We start from the raw sequence: 26,042 nt of genomic DNA, 5'->3' as shown, positions 1-26,042 counted from the left end.
CTCACTTATACAGTCAGTCACACACCTACTTAATAATCCATCCTGACTCTTATACACCCATTCATTCTTCAATACACCTTGGCAAATATACATAAAACATATTTACATTTTATAGAAACACACATTCACTGGATGATATCATCAGTGATGTCATTTGAGATGTCATCAGTGATTGTCACTGACCATGTCATGAATGATGTAATATGTGACGTCATCAGCAGTGCATTGCGGGGGTGTGAGTTATAGTTAGCTCAACTAACTATAACAGGGGAATTTCTATGGTTTTCTATGAGTGAAATGTCCAACTAATATAACATCCCTGAAACCTACTATGGTTTTTTCAGTGAATATATATATATATATATATATATTCACTTAAAAAACCATAGGTTTCACACATGTTATAGTTAGCTGTACATTTCACTCGTAAAAAACCAATGAAATTCCACGTTATAGTTAGATCAGGTAACTATAACTTGCGCGCCCACAATAAACTGCCGATGACGTCACATAGTACATCACTCATGACATGGTCAGTGACATCACTCATGACATCAATGATGACATCTGAAATTACACATTGTGGATTGCGGTCGCGCAAGTTATAGTTACCTGATCTAACTATAACGTGGAATTTCATTGGTTTTTTACGAGTGAAATGTACAGCTAACTATAACATGTGTGAAACCTATGGTTTTTTAAGTGAATTTGCAAGGTTTTGTAAATGATAATTCCTAACTATAACGTGTGTGAAACCTATGGTTTTTTTCAGTGAATTTGTACGGTTTTTTAAATGCTAAGTTATGTATTAGTCCATGCCGTGCGCACCTCGCCTTTTTTTACGCAGTAACATTTGTTTTTTTCTCCCTTGTGGGTCCTTTAATTTATTTAATAAATGTGATTGTTACTTCTTTATTTATTTATTTATTTTTTTTTTTCCGTGCGCGTACGGTAAGCTTACCGTACGCGTACCCCGCGATTTTTTAAAAAAATTATTAAATTAATTTTTCGTACTTTTGGGTCCTTCTTGGACCCCCTGACAAACACTAGGGGGTCTGCAACTCTCTTCGTTGCCCCCGTTTAACGTTCCCCACCTTTGTTTCTCAGTGCGAGAGACAGAAAATGGCGTCCGACACTTCCTGATTTCGACCGATTCGAATGTTTACAGTCATGTAACCACCAATCAGAATTGAGCTCGCGCACGGCACCGTACGCGTACAGTAAGCTTACGGTAAGCGCACGGAGCGCGCTTACAGATATATATATTGATTTAAATGCTATTTTCTCAGGACCTGCTGAACAGATTTACACCAGACCTACAAAAGGCACATCCTTGACCTGAGGACTACCTCTCTGCCAAATTTCAAGTAATTCTGTTCAGCCGTTCGGGCTGTAGCTGTGTCTAAAGGTCCTATGGAAAAATGCATGGGGAAAATGCGTTTTGGGACCCCCCTTTTTTCTCAGCCCCCGCTTGACGAATCCCCCCGAGACTTTCAGGGTAGGAGCGGAGCGTAGCGCCCCATTAGTTTTGAAAATTTCGCGAGGATTCGTCGACCGGCGCCAAAGTTATTCCAAATAGAATGTTGCGGATTTCCTATGGAAACATGGTCCTAACTATAACTATCTACTGGTGACCGCCAGTAGATAATATATATATATATACTTGCAGATGAAGGATCACAAGAAAACAACAGCCAGCCAGGGCAAAAATCTGGATCCCAAAGGATACAATGAGTCACAAAGAAATAAAATATCCAAGAAAGAAGTGACTCAAACAGATAGATTCACCAAAGAACAAAAATATATTTCCACTACAACGTTTCAGCTTCCGCCTTCCTCAGGTAGTACAAGATGGTTTGCTCTGTGGCTGCACAGATGACAGCTGAATTTTCAAAAAGCATCATAAGTTAAGATTCCATTTGGAATGTGGAATCAATGCAGTCCAGAGAGCTCTTGAGATATGCAGTAATCAGGTTGTGTTGTCAGTAATGTTCAGTCCATCTGGATGCAGTGATTTTAAACGGTACATCCAGAAGTTTTCCCTGGAGTCCAGTAGTTCTTCCTTTGAAACATGTTCCACGGGGAAAATCTTCAAATCTGATAGTGAATGATCCACAAGGTTAAAATGATTGGCTACAGGCTGGTCAATTTTCTTATTAATTATTGCAGATTTGTGGTTCCTGAATCGTGTACGGAGGTCATTCACTGTTTGGCCTACATATTGCTTTTTACAGCTTTGCCGTTGGCACTGAATCACATAAATAATGCATGTTGAGCGACATGTAAGATGCTGCCTTATTGCATAGGTCCTTCTCGTAACAGAACTAGTTGCAGATGATGTTTGTAAAAGATATTCACATGTGATGCACCTTTTAGAGTCACAGCAATGAACCCCTGCATTTGTTACTGCTTGCTTGAGTTCAGCTCTCACAATAAGAGATCGTAAATTTGGAGCTCTGCGGTAAGCAATCTTCACTCATGATGCTTTTTGAAAATTCAGCTGTCATCTGTGCAGCCACAGAGCAAACCATCTTGTACTACCTGAGGAAGGCGGAAGCTGAAACGTTGTAGTGGAAATATATTTTTGTTCTTTGGTGAATCTATGTGTTTGAGTCACTTCTTTCTTGGCTATATATATATATATATATATTCACTGAAAAAACCATAGGTTTCACACATGTTATAGTTAGCGGAAATTTTACTGATAAAAAACCAGTGAAATTGCCCCGTTATAGTTAGTGCTGGCAACTATAACTCACGCGACCGCAATCCTCTGCTGATGCTAATACTGTATTTAGACACTTATTTGCCCATGTCTTCTTCCATTAATTTTTAGCTATACATATATTACAAATATTTTTTTTTCATAAAGACACATATGTCATCAGCAGAAGATTGCGGTCGCGTGAGTTATAGTTGCCAGCACTAACTATAACGGGGCAATTTCACTGGTTTTTTATCAGTAAAATTTCCGCTAACTATAACATGTGTGAAACCTATGGTTTTTTCAGTGAATTTGCAAGTTTTTTTAAATGCTAATTCCTAACTATAACGTGTGTGAAACCTATGGTTTTTTCAGTGAATTTGTACGGTTTTTTAAATGCTAAGTTACTTTACGCCATTCGAGGCGTGCGCGCCCACTTAACGCAGTTCGTTCCGTGCACGGTTTTTATCAACTTTATTAAGCCCTGTACATTTGGTGGCCTTCGGCCACCAAAAGCACAGGGGGTGGGGTCAATGTGGATAGTGTTTTTTTTATTTCGATTTTACAATTTCATGTTGCCAAAATTTAGTTTTTTTTACCTATTAATAAGCCCTGTACATTTGGTGGCCTACGGCCACCAAAAGCACAGGGGGTGGGGTAAGTGTGGATAGTGTTTTTTTTTTTTTTACCGTACGCTTACGGTAAGCGTACGGTAAGCGTACTCGGCGAAATTGCCGAAAAAAAAATAAAACCGTTTTTGCTCTTGGGGGATGTTTGGGGACTCCCTCAACATGACTATGTGGGAGGGAGTTGTCAAAACAGCCCCGTAACATGTTTTTGGCCATCTTGTTTGATAAACAACACTCAGTGCGAGAGACAAAATGGCGGCCGCCGCTTCCTGGTTTCGGCCGATTCGAATGTTTACTAAGATCTAAGAGCCAATCAGAATCTCGCTCGCGCACGCCACCGTACGCTTACGGTAAGCGTACGGTAAGCGTACCGTAAGCGGGCTCAGATATATATATTGATTTAAAGGCTATTTTCTCAGAATCTACTGAACAGATTTACACCAAACCTACAAAAGGCACTTCCTTGACCTAGGGACTACCTCTCTGCCAAATTTCTAGTAATTCTGTTCAGCCGTTCGGGCTGTAGCTCGTTCTAAAGGTCCTATGGAAAAATGCATGGGAAAAACGCGTTTTGGGACCCCCCTTTTATCTCAGCCCCCGCTTGACGAATCCCCTCGAGACTTTCAGGGTAGGAGCGGAGCGTAGCGCCCCACCTATTTTGAGAAATTCGCGAGGATTCATCGACCGGCGCCAAAGTTATTCAAAATAGAATGTTGAGGTTTTCCTATGGAAAAGGGGTCCTAACTATAACTACCTACTGGCGACCGCCAGTAGGTAATATATCTATATATATCTGGACTTAACAACATATCGTTGCATAACGCATACAAATAAATTCTAAAAGTATCCTTATTGATGCCACTGGCAGTGTCAATAGCAAAGAAATGAATAAGGTCACCGGCGAGGTCGCTTAAGGCAGCATCTGTTGCATCATGTTTGATTGAGGGAGCTCATAGGCAGAAACCTACGTTACTGCTTATAAAACTAAGGAACGTGTCTGGAGACGTTCCTATGACGCCTCAGCTAAATTGGAATATTGGGCTGCTATTAAACGGTATCACCGCCTTATTCGGAAGGCTCGAGCTGAGTATGTGGCCAAAGAAATCCTGGCAAGCTCTAATCCCGCTAAGTCGGTATTTGCCCTGCTTAAAAGTATGAAAAATGCAGGCTCTGTGGTATCCTCCCCGATTGTGTCCAACCAATAGTGTTGTGAGTTGGCTCGTCACTTTCTGGAAAAGGTTGAGCAGATCTATTCCAACCTACCATCAGCTGATCTGCGTGCTGGGAGTGAGCCTTCTATTTCATCTAGCCCCTTGGTGGATCGCAGCCTGGTATCTTTTCCTCCTGTATCCTCCAGCGAGTTTGATGCACTATGCCTGAAGATCAAATCTGGTTCTCCAGCTGACCCTCTGACTCCTGCTTTATTCTGCCTACTCCACTCCGTGATCTCCCCTTGGGCTGTGGGCCTAGTGAACTTATCCTTGTCCTCCGCAGTGGTTCCTAGAGTGTGGAAACACGCTAAAGTTGTTCCATTACTTAAGAAACCCTCCCTGGACCCTGGGAATTCGAGCAATTATCGGCCTATTTCCCTGCTCCCGTTTCTGGCTAAGGTGACGGAATCTCATGTCAACACTGTCCTCTCGGAGTATATAGATCAAAACGCCATTCTGGACCCCTCACAACATGGCTTCCGTGCGCGTCATGGGACGGAGTCTGCATTGTTGGCAGTATCCGAAGCCATCAGGGATAATCTGGATAGGGGTGACTCCATGGCCCTGGTCCTTTTGGATCTAAGTGCCGCCTTCGACACCATATCACATGCAATTTTACTAACTCGTCTGCAGGAAATTGGTGTTGAGGGCGAGGTTTTGGGCTGGCTCCGCTATTTCTTAGAGGAAAGGTCTTTCCAAGTCTCTGTGCCTCCGTTTCATTCCCAGGAGCTTGCTCTGCATCATGGAGTTCCGCAGGGCTCAGTTTTGAGCCCTCTTTTGTTTAATATCTATGTTCGTCCCCTGGCTCCGGTAGCTAAAAACAGAGGGCTTGTATTGGTGTCATATGAGGATGACACCCAACTGCTGATCCCCTTCTCTAAGAACTGTGATGCCAATCTAGGGAAATTTAAGGAGGATCTTCTAGCAGTGGCGGACTGGATGGCGGGTAACTTTCTGCAGCTCAATGCCAGCAAATCAGAGATCCTGCTGTTCGGGAAGGACCGAGAACTATGGTCCGAACAGTGCTGGCCTGAGCGTCTGAAACCTGCGCCCTCTCCCAAAAAGGTGGTAAAGAATCTAGGGATATGGTTTGATCAGGGTCTGACGTTTGAAGCGCAATCCAAAACTGTGGCTGGAGTGTGTTTTGGGCTTCTACGTGGCCTCAGACCCGTGATTGGCTTTTTTCCTCCCAAAGTGCGTCAAACCATAGTCCAGGCCCTAATTTTGTCTAGGCTGGACTATGGTAACGTACTTTATTTGGGCGCTAATATGGCCAGTATTAAGCGTCTGCAGCGGGTCCAGAACGCCGCTGCGCGGCTGCTGGTAGGACTCCCTAAGTCTAGCTCCGTGACCGCTCTGCTCCCTAAACTGCAATGGCTTCCCGTGGAAAAACGCATTCAGTTCAAGGCTTTATGTGTGGCGCATAAAATCCTGTCCGGACAGGCCCCGTTGGGCCTGGCCAAGCTACTTAAGCCCTACACCCCACGACGCCTATTAAGATCGGCTGGTCGTGCTTTGGTCTGTACCCCCCGCGTCCTCAAAGCCAGAGCTGGTGGCCGCTCCTTTCGGAACTTAGCCGCCAAACTCTGGAACTTATTACCGGTCCCTATTAGAATTATTCAGAAGCACTTGGCGTTTCGTAAAGCAATAAAAACCTGGCTCTTCTCTGGCCCTGCTAAATCCTTGTAGGTTTAGCTGTCATCCTGCGTCTGTCTCTTGGTTGTTGGTCTGGGTCGCTCTGGGACGCCCCGTTGCTGGGGCAGCCATGCGCGTTATAAATCGGATTAATTAATAATTAATTAATTAATAGCACAGTTAATTGTCCTTGGCCGAGCGTGTTTCTTTTATATTTGCCAACTGATATTTTACCAATACAGTACAAACCGGTAATATTAGGTTGTTCAGTGAGCATGTGATGCCTGCAGATCCGGGTTCAATCCCTGCTCAGTTCTGACAACAATTCCCGCAAGTCGTTTGAAATAAGCACAGAGACAAATAAACAACACGGCGTGAGTACCTTTTACCGAAATCAGAGTACAATGAGGGAAAAATAGAACTATATAAGCCCATGCAGCTGAAACGCAGTTTCATTTATTTTCATTATATTTTATGTCCTGAAGACCGTTTTTATTCAATTGAAATATTGTGGTAAAATGTCCTTCAAGTGTGCAGTAGCATCAAAAAAGTGCTGCAATACCAAGGCTCGCCGACAGGGGTCCCACACAGGACAGTGGTTGTAAATAGGAATAGGCATTTTCCGTGCTTTGTTCTCAGTCTTGCTCGACGAACAGAGCTTTCGGCTCCGGCGCTCAAGGTCAACGCGACTGTTCAGGCAAGTCCTCTGACTCTGTGAGTTCAGTCATGCGTAACAAATATATATCTACACTTGTATGTAAGAAAAACATTGTAAGTAAAGTAAGAATATCCATGCACTAGAGCACGCCACAAAGTCCCAGGCACGGTATTTTCAATGAAACGCCTTTAAAGTGGAGAGTGCCTGCTAGGACGAAAGCCGATTTTGTTTTTCTTCCCGAGAGTCTTACTTACACTTACAAAACGTGTTTATTGTAAATTATGTCAGTCAACTAAACACGTGGATATTTTATTGTGCCTGAACCGAGGGATGTTGGGCTTTAGGTTCGCCGAAAATATGGTCGAGCACTCAGCAGGCGTGGCGGGAACCTCTGTCGGTCAGCTCTGGAACTGCAACATGCTACGTACAGAACAAAGGAAACAAGCGCTCGCCATTGCGGAAAGGCAGCCGCTTGTTTATATTTGCGTTGCGCTTTCACTTTCACTTTTAAGTGAAAGCGCGATGCAAAAATAAACACGCGGCTGATGTTGAGATAAGAAATTGCTTCACGACAGCCGTGAAGCCGACGAGCCAGTCCGATGGGCCAGACGAAAGGGAGAAAGGGCGGTGGCCAAAAAGCATCATGTTCAATGGTAAGCCAGCGTTTAGCATAAACGCTGATGCGACCCAATGAAAATGATGGGCTGGGCTTCAAGTCCCCTTCTGAAATCTCCTCTCTCACTGTCTCGCCGAGCGTGCAGCGCATGCGCTGCAACGCTAGGCGAGACCTAAAAATGAATAGTTTTGCACCTATTTTGTAAATAGGTTTTGCAAAGCCATCAGGTCTAGCTTTATTATGGCAAACGCATGCAAGCAGCAATTCCATATGCCTGTGTTTGTCCTGTATTGGCACATCATACCCAGACATATTGTCGCAAACTGCAATCTTTACTTGTTCACCAGGAGTGGACTGTAGCCAATCCCGTTTAATGTCACCATAGAATTTATCTGCACCTGGAAAAACAAGCCCCAAATCGAGCGCACAGTATCAAGTATACGAACACTAGTAAAAGTACTAAAAAGCAGGACGGCAACCATGTTGCTTTTAACCTGGTAGCAGTCTTGGAATCGTAAAACAATGATTCACTATGTTTGAAGATGACTGCTGCATTTCTAATCAGTCAGCATGTGGGCTAGGAAAGTGCACACTTAAGCCACGATAAAAGCATCTTAAAATGAATGCTGCAGTGAGGGAAAAAAGGATTATTTTATTCCTGTCTGATGTGATTAATTGATGGTGACAAGTGTTATGATTGACCGTTCTTTTCAAATGTAAAATAGTCCATCAAACACCCAATTGAAAGTGGAGTGATACAGCCAATAGAAAGGCACTGAGAATGATACTCCTGTGGGCTGATCCAGTAAGTGGTTGGCAATATCTCAACCCAGTAGAAGGATCCTGGGCCAAATAACCTAATGACTGAAGGAGGGTTACCCAAAGCCCAGTATGTATAGTATAGTTTCTCGGGAAAACAAAAGTTCTTAACTTACGCAAGGCCTAAACTGAGACTAAGGGACCTCTGAGACTAATTGCTTTCTCACTTAGCTTGGTTGCTCACTCTTACATGGGGTGGATATGGAAACGATGTTCAGATTTAATTTTAGCCCTCAGAATTACTATGATTTCTGGACGCCTGCCCTGTGTAATTTCTCACATATTGTTATCTATACATATGACAAACATTATCGATGATAGAACAGCGGTCGAACAGCATAAAAAAAAGTATGGGAACTGTGATGCTGGGTAGAATAGGGGCTTGGTGAGCAAGTCTGGCGTGTGGTTATATACCTGGGTGAACAGAACAAAATATTCTGTAACTTGTTTGTTGGCCTTTGACCTTGGAGTAAATGCATATAAAATATGAACACACCTTAAATGAAAAATAAATGCACCGTAAATTTATTTGTGGAAAATGCATCTTTCGAGTAGGACAACCGCGTTGGTTAATGCAATCACTATAGATATCTGTGGGTGTAACTGAACGGTTGCTGATTTGAATTGTGTTGGTGCACTGGGGAAATAGTGATGCGTATTTATAGTGCTAGGATGTCCAAGTATGTGACAAAAAGCACTGTGAATAATCATAAATTTAAAAAATGTACCTCATACATTATAAGGTTGCGCACAATATAAATCGCTTGTCACAAAATGTGCAAGAAGATTTTGTTTAAATGTTTACAGTGCTTTCAAAAGCTATGTTAGTAGTAATACACTGATTGTACGTAGTTCAAACCATTTATACACGTTTCCGTTTAAAAATACAAATTCCAGAAGCTGTCAATTACAGCCTTTATTGGCTCCCAAGCATCCTTTAAATTTGATCAACCAGTTGCACCCATTAACATTCCTTAAAGACAGCAGGCACCCTAGAGAGAAGTATGTGCTTGTCCTTAGCTGTCTGTCCCCCTTCATATCGTGGAATCCTTTCTTCTTCCCTTTCTCCCTGCTGCAGCTCAACTCTTCAGGAACGGTTGTTTTTAAATAAAAAGTATGGGAACAGTTTTGATCAAATTAATAAAGCTTGGGTGCTTCGTTCCCCTGTCCACTTCCATCTCTGGGATAGCTATGTTGTGTATCTTCTTGCAACGAGACAGAAGCAGTATATGTAATCTCACTTCTTAGTGATGAGCTGGGCATTGAAGTATGTTGTTGCATCCTGCCTGATAAAACGTACTGTTGTTTACGTGTACTAGATGATTACTAGTTTTTGTGCTCCAAATTCGAAATTCATGTTTTTCCACATTGTCTGCTTCTCTTGATAGGAAATCTATTTGACGTCATGGCATCAGAATCTCCCCGCCGCCCTAGCCGATGCACTGGTGGAGTGGTGGTCCGGCCGCAAGCTGTGACGTAAGACTTTATTTGCATTTTGTAATACAGCGTTACTGCTGAAAGCGTTCTCATAGCGACGACAGTAATATGTACGGATAACTTCACAAATGGATATTACTTTTACAGTGGATCACCCTCGCGGGTAAAAAGTGCGCTTTATAAATACATGTAACATCACTGAGGGTTCTTTCAAAGTGAAGAAATGGTTCCATCTACTGGCGCTTTTTTGTAATTGATACAGCACTGAATTATCCATTGAGCTATTCAATTCAACGCTGCCACTCCTGGTACCCTACTAACGAGACTTATTTAATCACGCTTATATCAAGTTGGTGTTCTTCTTTTACGATGCACAAAGAGAACTATGCTGCTTGTATTGTGTGGCTACGACGTTCTTATTTCATTTTTTTTGTTTAATGCCGCGCATGCTCTTGAACATGTCTTAAAACCACATGAGCACATGAAATCTGGAGCTCACGTGAACGGGTGTGCGAGTCTAACGGTGCTGAAAGCTGCGTATTTTGTCTTCGTTGTTGGTGAGGGGTTCTGGCTTGACGAATATATTGAACAATGTCGTTTTAAATTCCTTCGAAACTTTTTTAAATATTGTAATTCATAGCGTACTTTGGCCATTTGAAACCCGCGTGATTAACAGATGTTACTATTTATTACTTTATGGTACTCGGGTGACTGTTGAATTTATGCATTACATAGAGTGGAAGCAAGAAAAGTCAGATCTAAAACATATAAATGTGGGCTACAATACAATAACTCACAAACATTGGCAAAGCTAGTAGGTCTATTTTTGGCAAGCTGGTGCAGTGTTTTATATTACAAGCATATGGCACAACAAAATAAAATATGCTGTCACCCATGTGTGGCTGCTGTATGCTTGCAATAACACATTTAAAATGTAAAAGCATTCACTGATGTGCTGCTTTACTAAGGGTGTGTTTTTTAATAGATATAACAACCCTTTCAATTTTGCCATGCTTTTTTATTGTTGTTGGTGGAGGAGATAACCATAAATCCCCACCTAACAAAACACTCAAATCTCAGGCAGCTACAGTCATACAATGTAACATCAACCTTAATAAGCATTGACAATTCAAATATGTCTGGCTTATGAATTAAAGCATCTTTTGTTTCTCTGATGGGTTTAGGCACTCTGTAAAATATCATGCATGCACTCTTGTCACTCATGTTTATGCTCATGCATCCATTCACTGACTTTTTCTTGCATTCACCTACTGATACAACAATAATGAAACACACAGAAACTCAACAACATACGCAAGATAAATAATACAAGTAGATGAAAGAAAACATGTCTAAACATGAGGGCATATGCTTGCAATAACGAATATAAACAGAACAACAGATATCTGTCTTACGGAGAGGATTAGAGGAAATGGCCACGTTGTATGGGGCGCAGTGTAGATGAAATGAGCAGCAACCAAGCGACTCATAGGCTAGGCACTATGTAATACTCCACTTTCCTACATTGGTGGTTTAGCGGTGGGATCCTGAACTTGTTTTTTTCGCAGAACCACTTCGTCATAAGGTATTTTTGCATGAGAAATCCACAATTGAATTTAAACTCAATTATCTTTTCAAAAATGTTCCTGAATTTTTTACATTGGAATTTCAGAGACTTGTGTAGACCCCCATTCCAATAAAAAAGGTTAGGAAAATGTTTATGCGTTTTTTCTAAAGGTTGTAAAAAGTTACCAACTTTTAGGTAACAGATTAGGTCGAGATGCTTGTCAGCCTCAATTGTGCCTGTCTGTCATCCCAGCCCTGAAGGTCAGTGATCTAAGGGTGTTGTTCAAAGCTTGGGGCATTGGCCATAGACCTGTAGCCAAAAAGGAGCTAAAAAAAGACCTAAGCTTCTATTAAAAAAGAAAACTAGAGAGGGAGGGCTATTTCTCAGAAGGTGACCCTGAAGAGGGTGAGGACAAGGCTCTAACCCAATTTGAAGATGGGGCTAAAGGTGAAGATCAGAACTCTCTACCCTTTTCTAGACCGCCTTTTACCAGTAAGTAGTGACCAAAGTCTCCCTATTAGCCAGGTGGTAGCCAGCCTTGAGGAAGAGCTTGACCTCCTCTCACTAGAGGAGAGAAATCTTGAACTTGAGGAAATGAGACTAGCCTTTGAAGAAGAAGGGTCAAGATCAGCGTCGCTCCACTGCTCTGAGAGAAGAAGGGAAAAATAAAATGATAATAATTTTACAATAATTTTATTTTTTTGTACCGGCTACAGGGCTATGTTAGGACGGGCAGGACTGTTTTCACAGGGAGGAGGAGTGGTTTGTGCACCATAAGTGCGCATGACAGTCATGCGCTCTTAGCATTTCTCTACATGGCTGTGTTTCACAGGCCGGTGGAGAACAGTCCCTAGGCTCCCAGGCACTGTCTGAACGGCCTGACCAATCACAACGCTGCTGTCATGCTGGTGACAGCAGCATCTTGATTTGTTTAGGGGAGCCTGTGTGCGGCCAGGAGCAGGAAGAGAAGAAGACGGAGGAGAAGCTGCGGATGTAATCAGGAAAGTGGGTTTTAAATTTGGTTTTATCCGCCCCGCCTCACCACCCTCACTTCGTAACAGCCGTTACTGGTACAGATGGCCTTCACGCCCAAAGATGGTGGCAGCAATACTAACAGGGGAAAAAGAGGAAACCTTTGACCCTAAGATCCCCAAAGGGATTGTCCCACAGTATAGTGACTGTGATGATATAGACAGGTGGTTTGCAGCCTTTGAGAGAACCTGCAAAATGGGGAGGATAGGTCGCCAGCACTGGGGCTCTCTACTGTGGAAGTTATTCTCAGTGAAGGGTAGAGATAGACTTCTGAACCTTAATGAGAATGTGGCGGAGTCCTTTCAGCGTATGAAGGAGATCTTTGTAGAAGGATTTGGACTTACCACAGAGGAATACAGATTGAAGTTCAGGGACACCCATAAAGGTCAAAACCAGATGTGGGTGGACTTTGTGGACTCTTCAGTCAAAGCACTAAAAGGCTGGATAAAAGGCAATGAGGTGGACACTTATGATGGGCTATATAATATAATTATGAAAGAGCACATTTTAACTAATTGTACCACTGAGATATTGCAAAAGCATTTGGTGGATTGCAAGTTGTCTTCTTGAGAGCTGGGGAGGATAGTTGACAAATGGGTCAGAACCAGGGTGTCCAGAAAGACCCATGGTTGGAGTGACCAGAAAAAGGGTGCTCAGACTTCACAGCAGGGGAAAGATGTGAGCAACAACAAAGACAAAAAGGAGGCGGTCTCAAAAGGCCCCCAAAATTATTCTCAGATGGGTGGACCCCACGACTCATCCCAGAACAAGGGCAGGGGTTATCAGGGTAAGAGCTGGGACCCAGCAAAGGCTTCTGGGGTACGTAATGACTGTCATCAGCCAGGACATAAGCAAGGGAATGCAGCATGCTCCCAAAAGTCCCCCAGTGGTGGACAATACAAAGGATTGACTAGCATGGGTGTGGGAATGGAGGTGTATTTTGGAGAGGCCAGAGGTTACACTGCGGCTACTTTCATTTCCCTGAGTGAGGTGAACATTGAAACCCTGGCTGTTTTACCTCCGAGCATGGAGAAGTATAGACAAAGATCAATGAGACTGAGGTAGGGGCTTTGAGGGATACAGGTGCCAGTGTCACTATGGTGGCAGCTAGACTGATTTCCCCCAGACCAAATCATACCTGTGTTAGTCACTAGGTAACCAATGCTGCCAACGAGACTAAGCTCCATCCAAAAGCCTTCGTAAGCTTAGAATGGGGAAGGCATTACTTGCCAAAAAGAAGGTGGTTGTTTCCCCTGCCATCCCAGTGGAGTGTCTGTTGGGAAATGATCCGAAAACCTCTGCTTGGGACTCATTGAGAAATGCAGGTTCTCCCTGATTGTGTGTGTGTGTTACACACTCCAGCAGCACTACCGGGAAGTCATGAGAGCTTGGAGCCTGAAATAATGGACCAAAGCAAGAGAAAGGGCAAGATGGCTGCTAAGGCAACTTCAAGGAGGTCACAGGACCAGGATGAGAGTACTCCTGAGGGAGATGCCCTGGTGTCTGAGGAGGAAGCTGCAGCGGAAGCAGTCTGGCCTTGCCTGGCAGAGCTCCTAAGTGCAGGGGAACCCTCCAGAGAAAACCTATGCCAAGGGCATAATTCGTGCCAGGCTCAAGAACGCCTTAGGCAGCAAGCTGCATGGCAAAAAGAGGCAGATGTCAGTGTGACCCGCAGGGTCTACTGAGAAGATGGGCTTCTTTACACTGTGGCCAGGCACCCAAAACCAGGGGCAGTCAGGAGAGTATTGGTCCCCAAGTGTGAAGAGAGTTCATTCTGACCTTAGCCCATGACATCCCCGTAGCCGCACGTCTGGGGCAAACCAAAACCTCGGACAGTTTGGTTGCCCATTTCTATTGGCCTCAGATGCCTGAAAAAGTGAAGGAGATTTTTCGCTCCTGTGTCACCTGTTAGTCCAGTGGCCAAAGGCTCCCTTAATTCCTCTTCCAGTGGTTGGGGCTCCACTTGTGAGGATAGAGATTGACATTGTTGGTCTCTTTGACCCTCCAAACTGCATCTGGGAATAGATTCATTTTAGCGGTAGTGGACAATGCCACTAGGTACCCAGAGGCCATTCCCCTCAGGATTGTCCCGGCCCCTGCATTGGCAAAGGTCATTCTTTGTATCTTTACCAGAGAGGGGTTTCCTAAAGAGGGTGATATCTGATAGAGGTACACATTTCATGTCTGCATACCTAAAGGCTATGTGGGATGAATGTGGTGTGAGCTACAACTTTGCCACCCCCAGAAAGGTTTAGTTGAGTGATTTAACAAAACCATGAAGGTCACGATAATGGGCCTCCCTGAAAAACTCAGAAGGAGATTGGATGTCCTGTCACCTTGCCTCTTATTTGTCTACAGACATGTGCCACAGAAGGGGTTGGCTTCAGCCCTTTTGTACTTCTGTTTGGCCATCCTGTAAGAGATTCTCTAAGTTCAGTTAGGGCTCTTTGAGAGGTTGCTCCTAGCCTTCCCTAACAGGACATAGAGGACTATATACTGGGCCTGCGCTCATGCATGGCTAAGTACATGAAGAGAGAAAACAAGCATCTGGAGGACAGCCAGGAGCTTATCGAGCACTGGTATAACCAAAGGTCAGCACTTGTTGAATACGAACCAGGTCAGTTGGTGTGTGTTGGAGTCTGTGGCTTCCAGGGCCACAGACTCCAACACACAAATGTTTTTTTCTGGGACCCAAGATGGCTGCCAACACTTCCTGGTTTGAAGTGTTGGCAGCCAATCAGATCTCAGCATAAGATCGGAAGGGGTCACGGATTCTCTGCGTCCCTTTATATACAAATATGGATTTTCCTTAATATTTCAAAAACTACTAAACAGATTTCCATCACTAACAAAAAGGTCGCTTTCTAGACCAACAGCCAAATTTGGCGTAATTCTGTTCTGGGACCCATCCTTTTTCTTGGCCCTTGATTGATGGATCACCCAGAAACTTTCATCACAACAGCTTAAGTGAGTAAGATTATATGGTGTTTTGGGTTGTTGGAATTTTGAGGGTTTAGGGTGGGTTTGGGGTTTTGGATAGTAAGTGAATTGTTAGGATTTAGGGTGGGTATGTTTTCTTGTGCGGCATAGGAATTTGAGTGTTAGGGTGAGTATGGGTTTTTGGGTAGTAAGGACATTTTTAGGGTTAAGGGTGGGTTTGGGATTTTGGGTGATAAGGGTAATTTTAGGGTTTAAGGTGGGTATGGGGTTTTTTGGGTGGCAAGGGTTTTGTTAGGGTTTAGGGCGGGTATAGGTTTTTGGGTGCCAAGGGTTTTATAGGGTTTAGGGTGGGTATGGGTTTTGGGGTGGCAATGTAATTTTATGGTTTAGGGTGGGAATGGGATTTTGTGTGGCAAGGGTTTTTTAAGGTAGGTATATGTTTTTGGGTGGCAAGGTTATTTTGAGGGTTTAGGGTTGGTATGGGCTTTTGGATGGTAAGGGGTTTTTAGGGTGGGTATGGGTTTCTGCGTAATTCAAGCATATGCGTGGTAAGGACTAGCGTGGTCGCAAGCATTCTAATACCTGCGTTGTAAAGCCATGCATTGTAATGGCTTGAATGGTTCTGTCATACATCTGTCGTTGCTTGGTCCTGGGACCTGCATCACCTTAACCCTCCTTAGGTTCCACGCAACTCGACCTGCTAGTGACCGATTGTTACTAGTGTTTTTTGCCATTGACTGAAATTCTAAAGTTTTGCAGTATTGATTTGCACTTATTATTTAATTTTGATTCTAAAATCCATAACTCCAGTTATACTCATCTGATTGACTTCGTTTTGGTGTCTCCATTATATAAAAATCTGTTTTGTTTTTATAAATTGATGTCAGATTTCGTTTGAGCTGTGTCAATTACTTCTTGTCAATGTTGGTACTCTGAAATGCTTAACACATGCATGTTCCTCTAGTAAAGCCGCCTGACTGCTCTTTGCAACTCTACCAAGACTGAACTAAGGATTTATTATTATGAAACCAAGGACCATTTTGGGGTATTGTGACAGTATTACATAGTAAAGACTAACAATCCTCAATAATAATACTCCACTTTCCTACAGTGACCAATGCCAAAAGTCTTGCCTACTCTGATATGAGGTTACATGTATCAAAAAAACGATCTGTAGGATTTGATTCAAAGTAGCAACAATCAACACTTGAATGCCTGTTGACTTTAATATATGCTTTTCATGATTAATATGCCAGTCTTAATACGTTTATCGTAACTTTTCATACTAACCAATTGGACGATTAGCCTTTATCATTGGCTTTTCACGATAAGGTACTTTATCTTTCTCTACTGTGCATACACTTTCCACAAGGCAACCTTTCGGCATACAGTCATACAGGGGTGGGGGAATCATATCGCCCGACGCCCGAACCATGTTGTTTATATTGACGGGCAAGAAGATTTATTGTCTATTTATGTCCGGACATGTAGACATTATCACGTTTTAGTCACGTTAAAACAACAGGCTGTGGGCACTCTGGGGCTCACAGCCAATCCGAAGCTTGCAGAGAGCCTTTGGCGGCATCTGATTGGCTAGCAGCCCATGACTGGGCTCTAGCCAGTGATTGCTGGGGGAGTGAAACGTCACTCAGCCTCTGCAAGCAGTAGTCCGTGGCCGCCACGAGGCTTGCAATAAGCATTCAGGTAAAATAAGCAGTTTTGCCCGCTTGAACTGTGTGATATTGTGATGGAGGTGCTGCGATTTTCTTTTATTTATATTTTTAGCAACCGTGCGTGGGTAGATTAATTAGTACAAAAGTCTAGGCCTGGCCCGCCTCGGCGCCTCAGATGAGGACGTCAAAAAAGCGTATCGCAAGCAGGCGCGCTGCGCTACCACCGCTTCATGGGGGAAACACCCATTACAACGAATTCAGATTCACGCGCTGCCATCGCAACGCGGGTTTAACAACGCGGGTCCGGAGCCTTCATACCGCAGAAGGAAACAGATCTGCAGATTAATGCGTTCAAAAGAGACATCCGTTGGTGACTTGCAATTTATAACTTAAAGTCCTAATCTAGAATAGTGAGCTATTAACTTTCAGCCCAGAACTGCGTAAACACACCGACAAATATACATTACAAAATTGATTAATGTTGCAAAGAGGGTACATTTGGCGAAAAAACGATTCTTATTATTAAAGGAAGCTCTCAACTTTGCTGTTTCCTTTTCGACTCTGCGTTTGTGCTTCTCCACACCAAGCACTCTTAAACTACTGCCTACCAGTATGGGTGACATGTGACTCCTACACTTTCACTCCTTTGGCTTATGGGCAAAAAAACATTGTTGCACACGGCGCAGCCAGCACTAAAAGCTTTCGAAGCACCTGCTGCAGCGTTTCTTTCCGCCGGCAATTACCAGGCCTCACAGAAATGTGTAGGAAACTTGTGTGATGAATTACCATCCTGGAAAGAGATCCGTGTTTTGTATAGTTGAGGTTGTGACCTCGGTGAAGTTAGTGCAGAGGGTTAATATGCCTGCTGCAAAGAACATGTACGAAGTCGATTACAGAGTGCATAGGATGGAAACAGATCTGCAGATTAATGCTTTCAAAAGAGACATCCGTTGGTGACTTGCAATTTATAACTTAAAGTCCTAATATAGAATAGTTAACTATTAACTTTCAGCCCAGAACTGCATAAACACACCGACATATATATACATTACACAATTGATTAATGTTGCAAAGAGGGTACATTTGGCGAAAAAACGATTCTTATTATTAAAGGAAGCTCCTAACTTTGCTGTTTCTTTTTCGATACAACTTACCGATTCGCAAGGAACATAGGGCTCACGTCTGGCCAGCTGCAAAAGTGAGGGGGAAATGGCAGGAGGCACACTGGCTGACACCTTTTATATCCCACCCATACGTTTTTACAAGGGTGACGGTAAATTAGTACATTACGTATGGTTTGAAATGTACGTATTTTGTGGGAATAAATACACAGCCAAGGGTGACGGTAAATTAGTACATTACGTATGGTTTGAAATGTACGTATTTTGTGGGAATAAATACACAGCCCAAAAAAATGGGGGGAAAAAGGGGAATAGAAATAAAAGAATTGCCGTCAGGGTTAAGGGGAGGGGGCGCAGGGGGGCAGGGACGCGATAATATCGCTTGACAAGTTTTCCTTTAGCATTATTATTGCACAGCATTCAATGGTTTACTGATTTTTATAAAGCAAAAATATATTAATGTTTCTCTGTCAGCGGGAGCCCTTAGGTTTGATGTGGAACGGGGGTAGGTGGGACAAGTGGATTTTACAGGACATGTAGATCTCAGTGGCATTTTGTCCCTTGGACAACTAGATTATTTGGAAAATTCCACACCCCTGGTCATAAAAGCACAAGTATATACCAAATTAGAGTTGGTAAATCAAAATACTATCTCTCCAAAGAGAGCATAACAAGGACTATTGTAGTGCATCACTGCTATCCCCGTGGTTTGTTTGAGTGAATAACCAACACCAAAACCCTTGTATGGTATTTGTGAAATTCCATGTAACAAAATACCTTCCTAGAGGCATTAGCACTGTGCAATAACAATTCATCCTTAAAGCCTACTGTCTTTAACGCTTTGGGTGCTCATGACGGAATGGTTCCGTCATGAGCACCAGTTCTCCTGTGCTTATGATGGAACCATTCCGTCATGGGTACAGGCTCAGAAAATCCCTCTGCTGCAGACAGCATAGGGATTTCCCGTTTTTCTTTTGCCTTGGGAGGTGGGGAAGAGCTTCCCCAACCTCCCGAGGCCTATTTTTGTTTTTCCTAGCAATGACAATCGCGCGCATGGCGCTCTATTGTCATTGCAACGAAAATTAAACAAACTTAGTTTCAGTTTCACAGATTCTGTGCTTGTGGGGCTATTTCAGCCCCCGAGCACCGAAACAGATAGGACAGGTATCGTTGAAAAGGGGAGAATCTCTCCTTTCCAATGGTACCCTTACCTAGTGGATCCCTGCTTGAGGATCATCCCAGGAGGGCGATCCCCAAGCAGGGATCCACCCACTAGCACCAGGGAGGGGGAAGCGGCCTCTTGGGCAAGGGCCTTTGCTCCCCCCCATACATTTTTAGAACAGTCTTTCTGCCCCCCATGGGTAGTAGATGGGGGCAGTAGCCCCTAATCTGCCCCCCGGGGAGGGGGGGGCCAGAAAGCACCCTAAACAGCAGGAATGCTTTTTCTATAGGCCAGGGGTGGGGGCTGCCCAGAATGGGCATCCCAATGCCCCCACCCTACCCACCCAAAGAAGGCTAAAGACTTTCTGCCCTCCCCAGGAGGCAGATGGGGGCAGTAGCCCCTGATATGCCCACCGGGGAGGGGGGGGGGGTCAGAAAGCCCACTAGGCGCCAGGTTATTTTTGGTTTTTTTTATACATAGGGTTGGGGGCTGCCCAGAATGGGTATGCCAATGCCCCCACCCAAAAACCAAAAAATAAAAATTGTACAGTCTTTCAGCCCCCACGGGAGGCAGAGGGGGCAATAGCCCACTAGGCCCAGGGATTTTTCCCCTCCAAAGTTCGGGGTGGGGGCTGCCCTCAATGGGCATGCTAATGTCCCACCCCCCAAAAAAATGCCACATTCTTTCTGCCCCCTCCCTCCCGGGAGGCAGATAGGGACAAAACCCCCTTATCTGCCTCCTGAGGAGGGGGGCAGAAAGACCAATAGGCATCAGGGAAACTTTTTTTTTTTATTCAGTGGTGTGGGCTGGCCAGAATGGCATGCCAATGCCCCCACCATGCCCCAAAAATGCCACAGTCTTTCTGCCCCCCCAGGAGACAGATGGGGGCAGTAGCCCCTGATCTGCCCCCCAGGGGGCATCGGAGCGCCCACTAGGCTTCAGCAATTACACTAGCTTTTTTATGCGTGGGGGCTGCCTAGAATGGGCATTCCAATGCCCCCAGCCCCCCAAACAGCCACAGTCATTCTGCCCCCCCCCCCCTGGGGGCATATCGGGGCAAACCCTTCCCTCTGATTTCCCCCCCCCCCCCCCCCCCCCCCCAGGGCAGGCACAGCCTTGTTTATAGCAGTGTGCCTACCTGTGGATTTTCGGCTCTAGCACAGCCGGCACATAGGGAAACCTATCAAACCTGTACGTTTTTGAAAGCTAGACACCAAGGGAAATCCAGGATAAGGTGACTTGTGTGCCTCTCACCAGGGTCTGTTACCCAGAATCCCTTGCAAACCTCAAACTTAGTTTTAAAAAACACACATTTTCCTCATATTTCTGTGATAGAAAGTTCTGGGATTTGCGTGGATCCACAAAATTCCACCCACCGCGCATTCCCCAAAGTCTTCCAATAAAAATGGTACCTCACTTGTGTGGGTAGGCCTAGTGCCCGCGACAGGAAACGGCCCAAAAGGCAACATGAACACACCACATTTTCACAGTGAAAACTGACCCTTTTTTGCAAACTGTCTTGCTGTAAATTTTGAACCCTAGCTCTGCAGACACATAGGGAAACCTAGCAAACCTATATATTTTTTAAAACTAGACACCTCATGGGAATCCAGGATGGGGTGACTTGTCTGGCTCTCACCAGGTTCTGTTACCCAGAATCCCTTGCAAACCTCCAAACTTAGTAAAATAAAAAATACATTTTCCTCACAATTCCGTAATGGAAAGTTCTGGAATCTGCGTGGATCCACAAATTTCCTATCATCCAGCATTCCCCTAGGTCTCCCGATAAAAATGGTACCTCACTCGCGTGGGTGGATCAAGTACCCTCGACAGGCAATGGCCCAAAATGTATTGAGGCAACTTCAAAATTACCTATCACAAAACAACCTGGTTTTGCAAGGGGGGATCCCCTGGGTTTTTGGCACCGGGCTTGGCGGCCATCTTGGGGAAACCTACCAAACCCACACATTTCTGAAAACTAGACACCCGAGGGAGTCCAGCGAGGTATGGCTTGCGTGGGCCCACCTATGTTTTCCTATCCAGAATCCCCTGCAAACCTCAAATTTAGCTGAAAAAATCAAATTTTTGTCAAACGTCTGTGTGCGAAAGTTCAGGAATCTACATGGATCCATAAATTACCTACCACCCAGAGTTCCCCCAGGTCTCATGATAAAAATGGTACCTCACTCACTTGGGTGGGTCAAGTACCCACGACAGGCAAGGGCCCAAAACGTATTTAGGAGACATTAAAATGACCCATCACAAAACAACCTGGTTTTGCAGGGGGTTCACCTGGGTTTTTGGCCCCGGGCTCGGTGGACAACTTGGGAAACTTCCAAACCAACACATGTTTGAAAACTAGACACCCGGGGGAGTCCAGCGAGGTATGACTTGCATGGATCACCAACGTTTTCCTACCCAGGCCCCGTGCAAACCTCAAATTTAGCTGAAAAAATTAAATTTTCCACATATTTTTGTGCGGAATCACCGGGCCAGCACAAATGTCCTATCCCAAAAGCGTTCCCCTCAATCTCCAAAGTAAAATGATACCTCACTTGTGTGGGTGTCGAATGCAGAATTGGCTAAAAAGGAATTTTTTTAAAAATGTAGCGCTTAGAATTCTCGGTGCTATACCCTTAATACCTATGGTTTTGGCTCTTCCCAGTTACAGGCCCTTGCCCCACCCACACAAGTGAGGTATAATTTCCCTCGGTAGACTGAGGGGAACGCTGTGGGGTAGGACATTTGTGCCAGCACGGTGATTCCACGCAAAAATTAGAGAAAAATTAGATTTTTTATAAGCTAAATTTGAGGTTTGCAAGGGATTCTGGGTAAGGAAACATTGGGGGATCCATGAAACCCATACCTCCCAGGACTCCCCCAGGTCTCTAGTTTTCAGAAATGTGTGGGTTTGGTAGGTTCCCCAAGATGGCAGCCGACTCCAGGACCAAAAATGCAGATGCCCCCTATGTATCCGAAGATTACCTGGTTTTGCAAGGAGAGGGGGGGGGGGGTCACATGAGTTTTTGGTCCCGGGCTTGGCGGCCATCTAAGGATACCTACCAAACCCACACATTTCAGAAAACTAGAGACCCGGAGGAGTCCAGGGAGGTTTGGCTTGCATGGATCCTGCTTCGTTTCGGTACTTCGGTACCCAGAATCCCCTGAAAACCTCAAATTTAGATGAAAAAATATGTGTTTTGTCAAATTTCTGTGCGGTAAAGTTGTAGGATCACCGGGCTGACACAAATTTCCTACCACCCAGTGTTTCCCCAGGTCTCCCAATAAAAATGGTACCTCTCTCGTGTGGGTAGGTCAAGTACCCGCGACAGGCAAGGGCCCAAAACGTATTGAGGAGACAAAATTACCGATCACAAAACAATCTGGTTTTGCAAGGGGGGTCACCTGGGTTTTTGGCCCCGGGCTTGGCTGCCATCTTGGGAAACCTATCAAACCCACACATTTTTAAAAACTAGTCACACGGGGTAGTCCAGTGAGGTATGGCTTGTGTGAATCCCCCAACGTTTTCCTACCCAGAATCCCCTGGAAACCTCAAATTTAGCTGAAAAAATTAAATTTTTCTTAACTTTGTGTGGGAAAGTTCTGGAATCTGCATGGATCCACAAATTTCCTACCACCCAGCGTTCCCCCTGGTCTCCGGATAAAAATGGTACATCACTCGCTTGGGTGGGTCAAGTACCTGCGACAGGCAAGGGCCCAAAACTTATTGAGGAGCTATCAAGTTTTTTGGAGATTACCAAGTTTGAGGTTTGTAAGGGATTCTGGGTAACAGAACCTGGTGAGAGCCAGACAGGTCACCCCATCATGGATTCCCCTGTGTCTAGTTCTAAAAATGTATAGGTTTGCTAGGTTTCCCTAGGTGCTGGCAGAGCTAGGGTTCAAAATCTACAGCTAGGCACTTTGCAAAAAAAGGGTCCGTTTTCACAGTGAAAATTTGGTGTGTCCATGTTGCATTTTGGGCCGTTTTCTGTCGCGGGCACTAGGCCCACCCACACAAGTGAGGTAACATTTTTATCGGGTGACTTAGGGTAACACAGAATTGTAGAGCAACTGTTATTACCTGGTGACTTTCGATGCGTTTCTGCCTTCCAAATGAAAGACCATGTGTAAAAAAAGAAGTCACTTTGAAAAATGTCCTATAATTCTCATGCTAGTATGGGTACTCACAATTTCGGAAATGTGCAAATAGCTACTGTTTCTAAACTCTATATTTTGTTCCGATTTCAGAAATACAAAGGTGTCTTTCATCCCGATTTTTCACTATATAAATATGCCCAAATTAATTACTATATACCCGGTACATAATAAAAAAACATTGCAAGACGCTGCTCAGGTATTTTCGCTGGGTTCGTTGGGTTCTTGGTGAACCTACAAGTCCTGTATATCCCCATAACCAGAAAGGTCCAGCGAATGTAACGGTATATTGCTTTCAAACATCTGTCATAATCGGAAGAAGTTACAGGTGAAAACGTTGGCACAAATGGGTGTTTTTTATAACTTATTTTAAATTTTTCCTATTTTCAACTGATAGTTTCTATAAAGAAACCTTGAAGGATCTACTCAAATGACCCCTTCCTGAATTCAGAATTTGGTCTACGTTTCTAAAATGTATAGCTTTCCAGCATCCATTATTGCTTTCATACCCATTTCTACATTTAACTGGAAGAAGGTTGAAAGCACAAAAACATAGCAAAAATAGGCTATGTCCCAGTAAAATGCCAAAACTGTGTAAAAAATGTTGGTTTTCTGACAAGTCTGTCAGTCCCTGAAAGCTGGAAAAATTGTGATTTCAGCCCCACAAAGCCGTTGTTGATACCATTTGCTGGGAAATAAGCAGACACTTTCATTTACAGCACTTTGTTCCCATCTCCCCCCCCCCCTCACCCCCCCCCCCCCCCCTAAAAAACATTTTGCTGTATTTTGGCTAATTTCTGCATTCCCTCCAGGGGAATCCACAAACCCTGGGTACCTTTAGAATCCCCATGATGTTGGAAGAAAAAGATGCAAATTTGGCGTGGATACCTTATGTGGTCAAAAAAGTTACAGGGGCCCAAGCGCGAACTACCCCAAATAGCCAAAAAAAGTCTTAGCACAGTGGGGGAAAGGCCTAGCAGCGAAGGGGTTAATACATGTTTTTTACAATAAATAGGTCAGGTTTACTGGCTGTCTCATATTGTTTAATATTTTTTTTTATAATAAACGGATCAAACCTACGAAATCTGTCATGAATTTTCCAGTGAACAGATAATACCTTTACCCTTGCCTTTGCATCTTACCTAATGCAAGCCCATTCACATGCACATAAACTTCCTACCATCATTCATACAGTTATAAAATTACACAAATATATAGAAAAATACAGCCTGCAAAGCAATCTACATCCCCTCTCAATATGACCTAATAATAATCATTGTGAAAACCCCCATGCTTTGTCAGAGCAAGTGGTCAACGCCAAAACCCTCGCCTATTACTGGAATCTGTGAGATTTCATGTGACAAAATACCTGTCTACCTGTCTGTAGCATGTAACACAATATGATAATAACCAGCTGTTACCGGCTTCAACAAATGCTTTTCACAATTACAAAGGTGGACCAACTGCCTTTGTCATAATGCTTTATATTAAAGCAGGACAGCTGTATGACATCAGACATAATGTTTCCCAGGCCTTTAGGTTGTTACCATAACCAGTTTAGACCTACAGTTTTGAGTGTACACTTTTCCACTAGGCAGTCATCTGACACACAGTCTTAAAATTAGAAAGGTACACAAAATTACAGTTGACTAAGCAAAATGCTATCTCTCCTTAGAGGAGACAAGGATTCTCACAGAGCAAACCTTCTATATCCACGGTTTGTCACGCAGGGTAACCAACAGCAAAGCCATTGCATTTTACAGTAATCTGTGCGATTCAATGTATCAAAATCATTATCTGTGGGCTTGATTTTAGAGAAATAACAATCCACACTTAAATGCCTAATGACTTTAAAATATGCTTTTCTTAATATACATGTCCGACCCAGTGCCTTTATCATAACATTTCATAATAAAGAGATCAGGCCTATAGCGGTGATCGTTTGCTCTCCACCATAGCCAACTCTGTCTTACTGTATCGAGTGTAAGCTTTGCCACAAACCAAAAAGTTGAATACAAGCAGTCCTTTAAGTGGAAGTACACTAATTCGGCCTTATCAAATCCTGTACTCGGAAACCAACATGTGAGTGAAGCCTAAATCCCTCACTCAGTAGCACCCTGAAAGCTCTTTTTTGTTGATCACATTAGCCAACAGTTACTATGTCAAGCCAGTCCTAAAAATCCATGTAGATTACTGCAGCCCGGTGGATCTCATATTGCTCTCAAACACCACTCTGCCCTCTGAAGTCTAAAGTTAATGATGGAGTTGAAGGGGATCTGTGCTACTTCCAGAGAAAAACACTGTAAATCTAGTTCTCTATGACACTTTAACATCATTACAATGTCATGTGTGTGCCCAAGAAAGTTCAATCTCCGGCAACTATACTGCTTCTGGTCAGGCAGCTGGATAAATAAACAAAATAATCATAGCTGTGTAGAGAGGTAGTACTTTTTCATTGGAAGTACACAACTTCTGCCCAATTAAAACATGAACTTCTGGATACCAACAAGTGGGCGGAGCCAAAGCACCTCTGTAGCACTCCTGAAAGCTCTTTTATTGGTCGATCACATTATATCTGGTGACAGCTAGGCTGTCGCACAAGACCTTAAAAGGAGTTTGAAAATAAATCATCATCAAACGGGGCACCGATGTTCAGACAAAAATAAACAGCCAGTATTTAGAA

The 26,042-nt window shown here is 43.8% G+C and overlaps 1 protein-coding gene across 4 annotated transcripts in view; it reads left to right on the top strand.

Moving 5' to 3' along the window:
• The window catches only part of BCAS3 (BCAS3 microtubule associated cell migration factor), a 3,636,180-nt gene that overhangs the window by 51,977 nt on the left and 3,558,161 nt on the right, over nucleotides 1-26,042 (top strand). For all 4 annotated transcript variants that reach the window (XM_085649432.1, XM_085649434.1, XM_085649433.1 and 1 more), the window contains exon 2: nucleotides 9,661-9,748. In XM_085649432.1, coding sequence (XP_085505558.1) covers nucleotides 9,678-9,748 — 71 coding nt within the window. In that variant the 5' untranslated portion in view covers nucleotides 9,661-9,677. The remainder of the gene's footprint in view (nucleotides 1-9,660; nucleotides 9,749-26,042) is intronic.

Source organism: Triturus cristatus, chromosome 3_2 (assembly GCF_964204655.1).
Source record: "Triturus cristatus chromosome 3_2, aTriCri1.1, whole genome shotgun sequence".
Classification (NCBI taxonomy): Eukaryota; Metazoa; Chordata; class Amphibia; order Caudata; family Salamandridae; genus Triturus; species Triturus cristatus.
The sequence above is the reverse complement of the archived record's forward strand: the minus strand, read 5'-3'. Positions and strand labels throughout refer to the sequence as shown.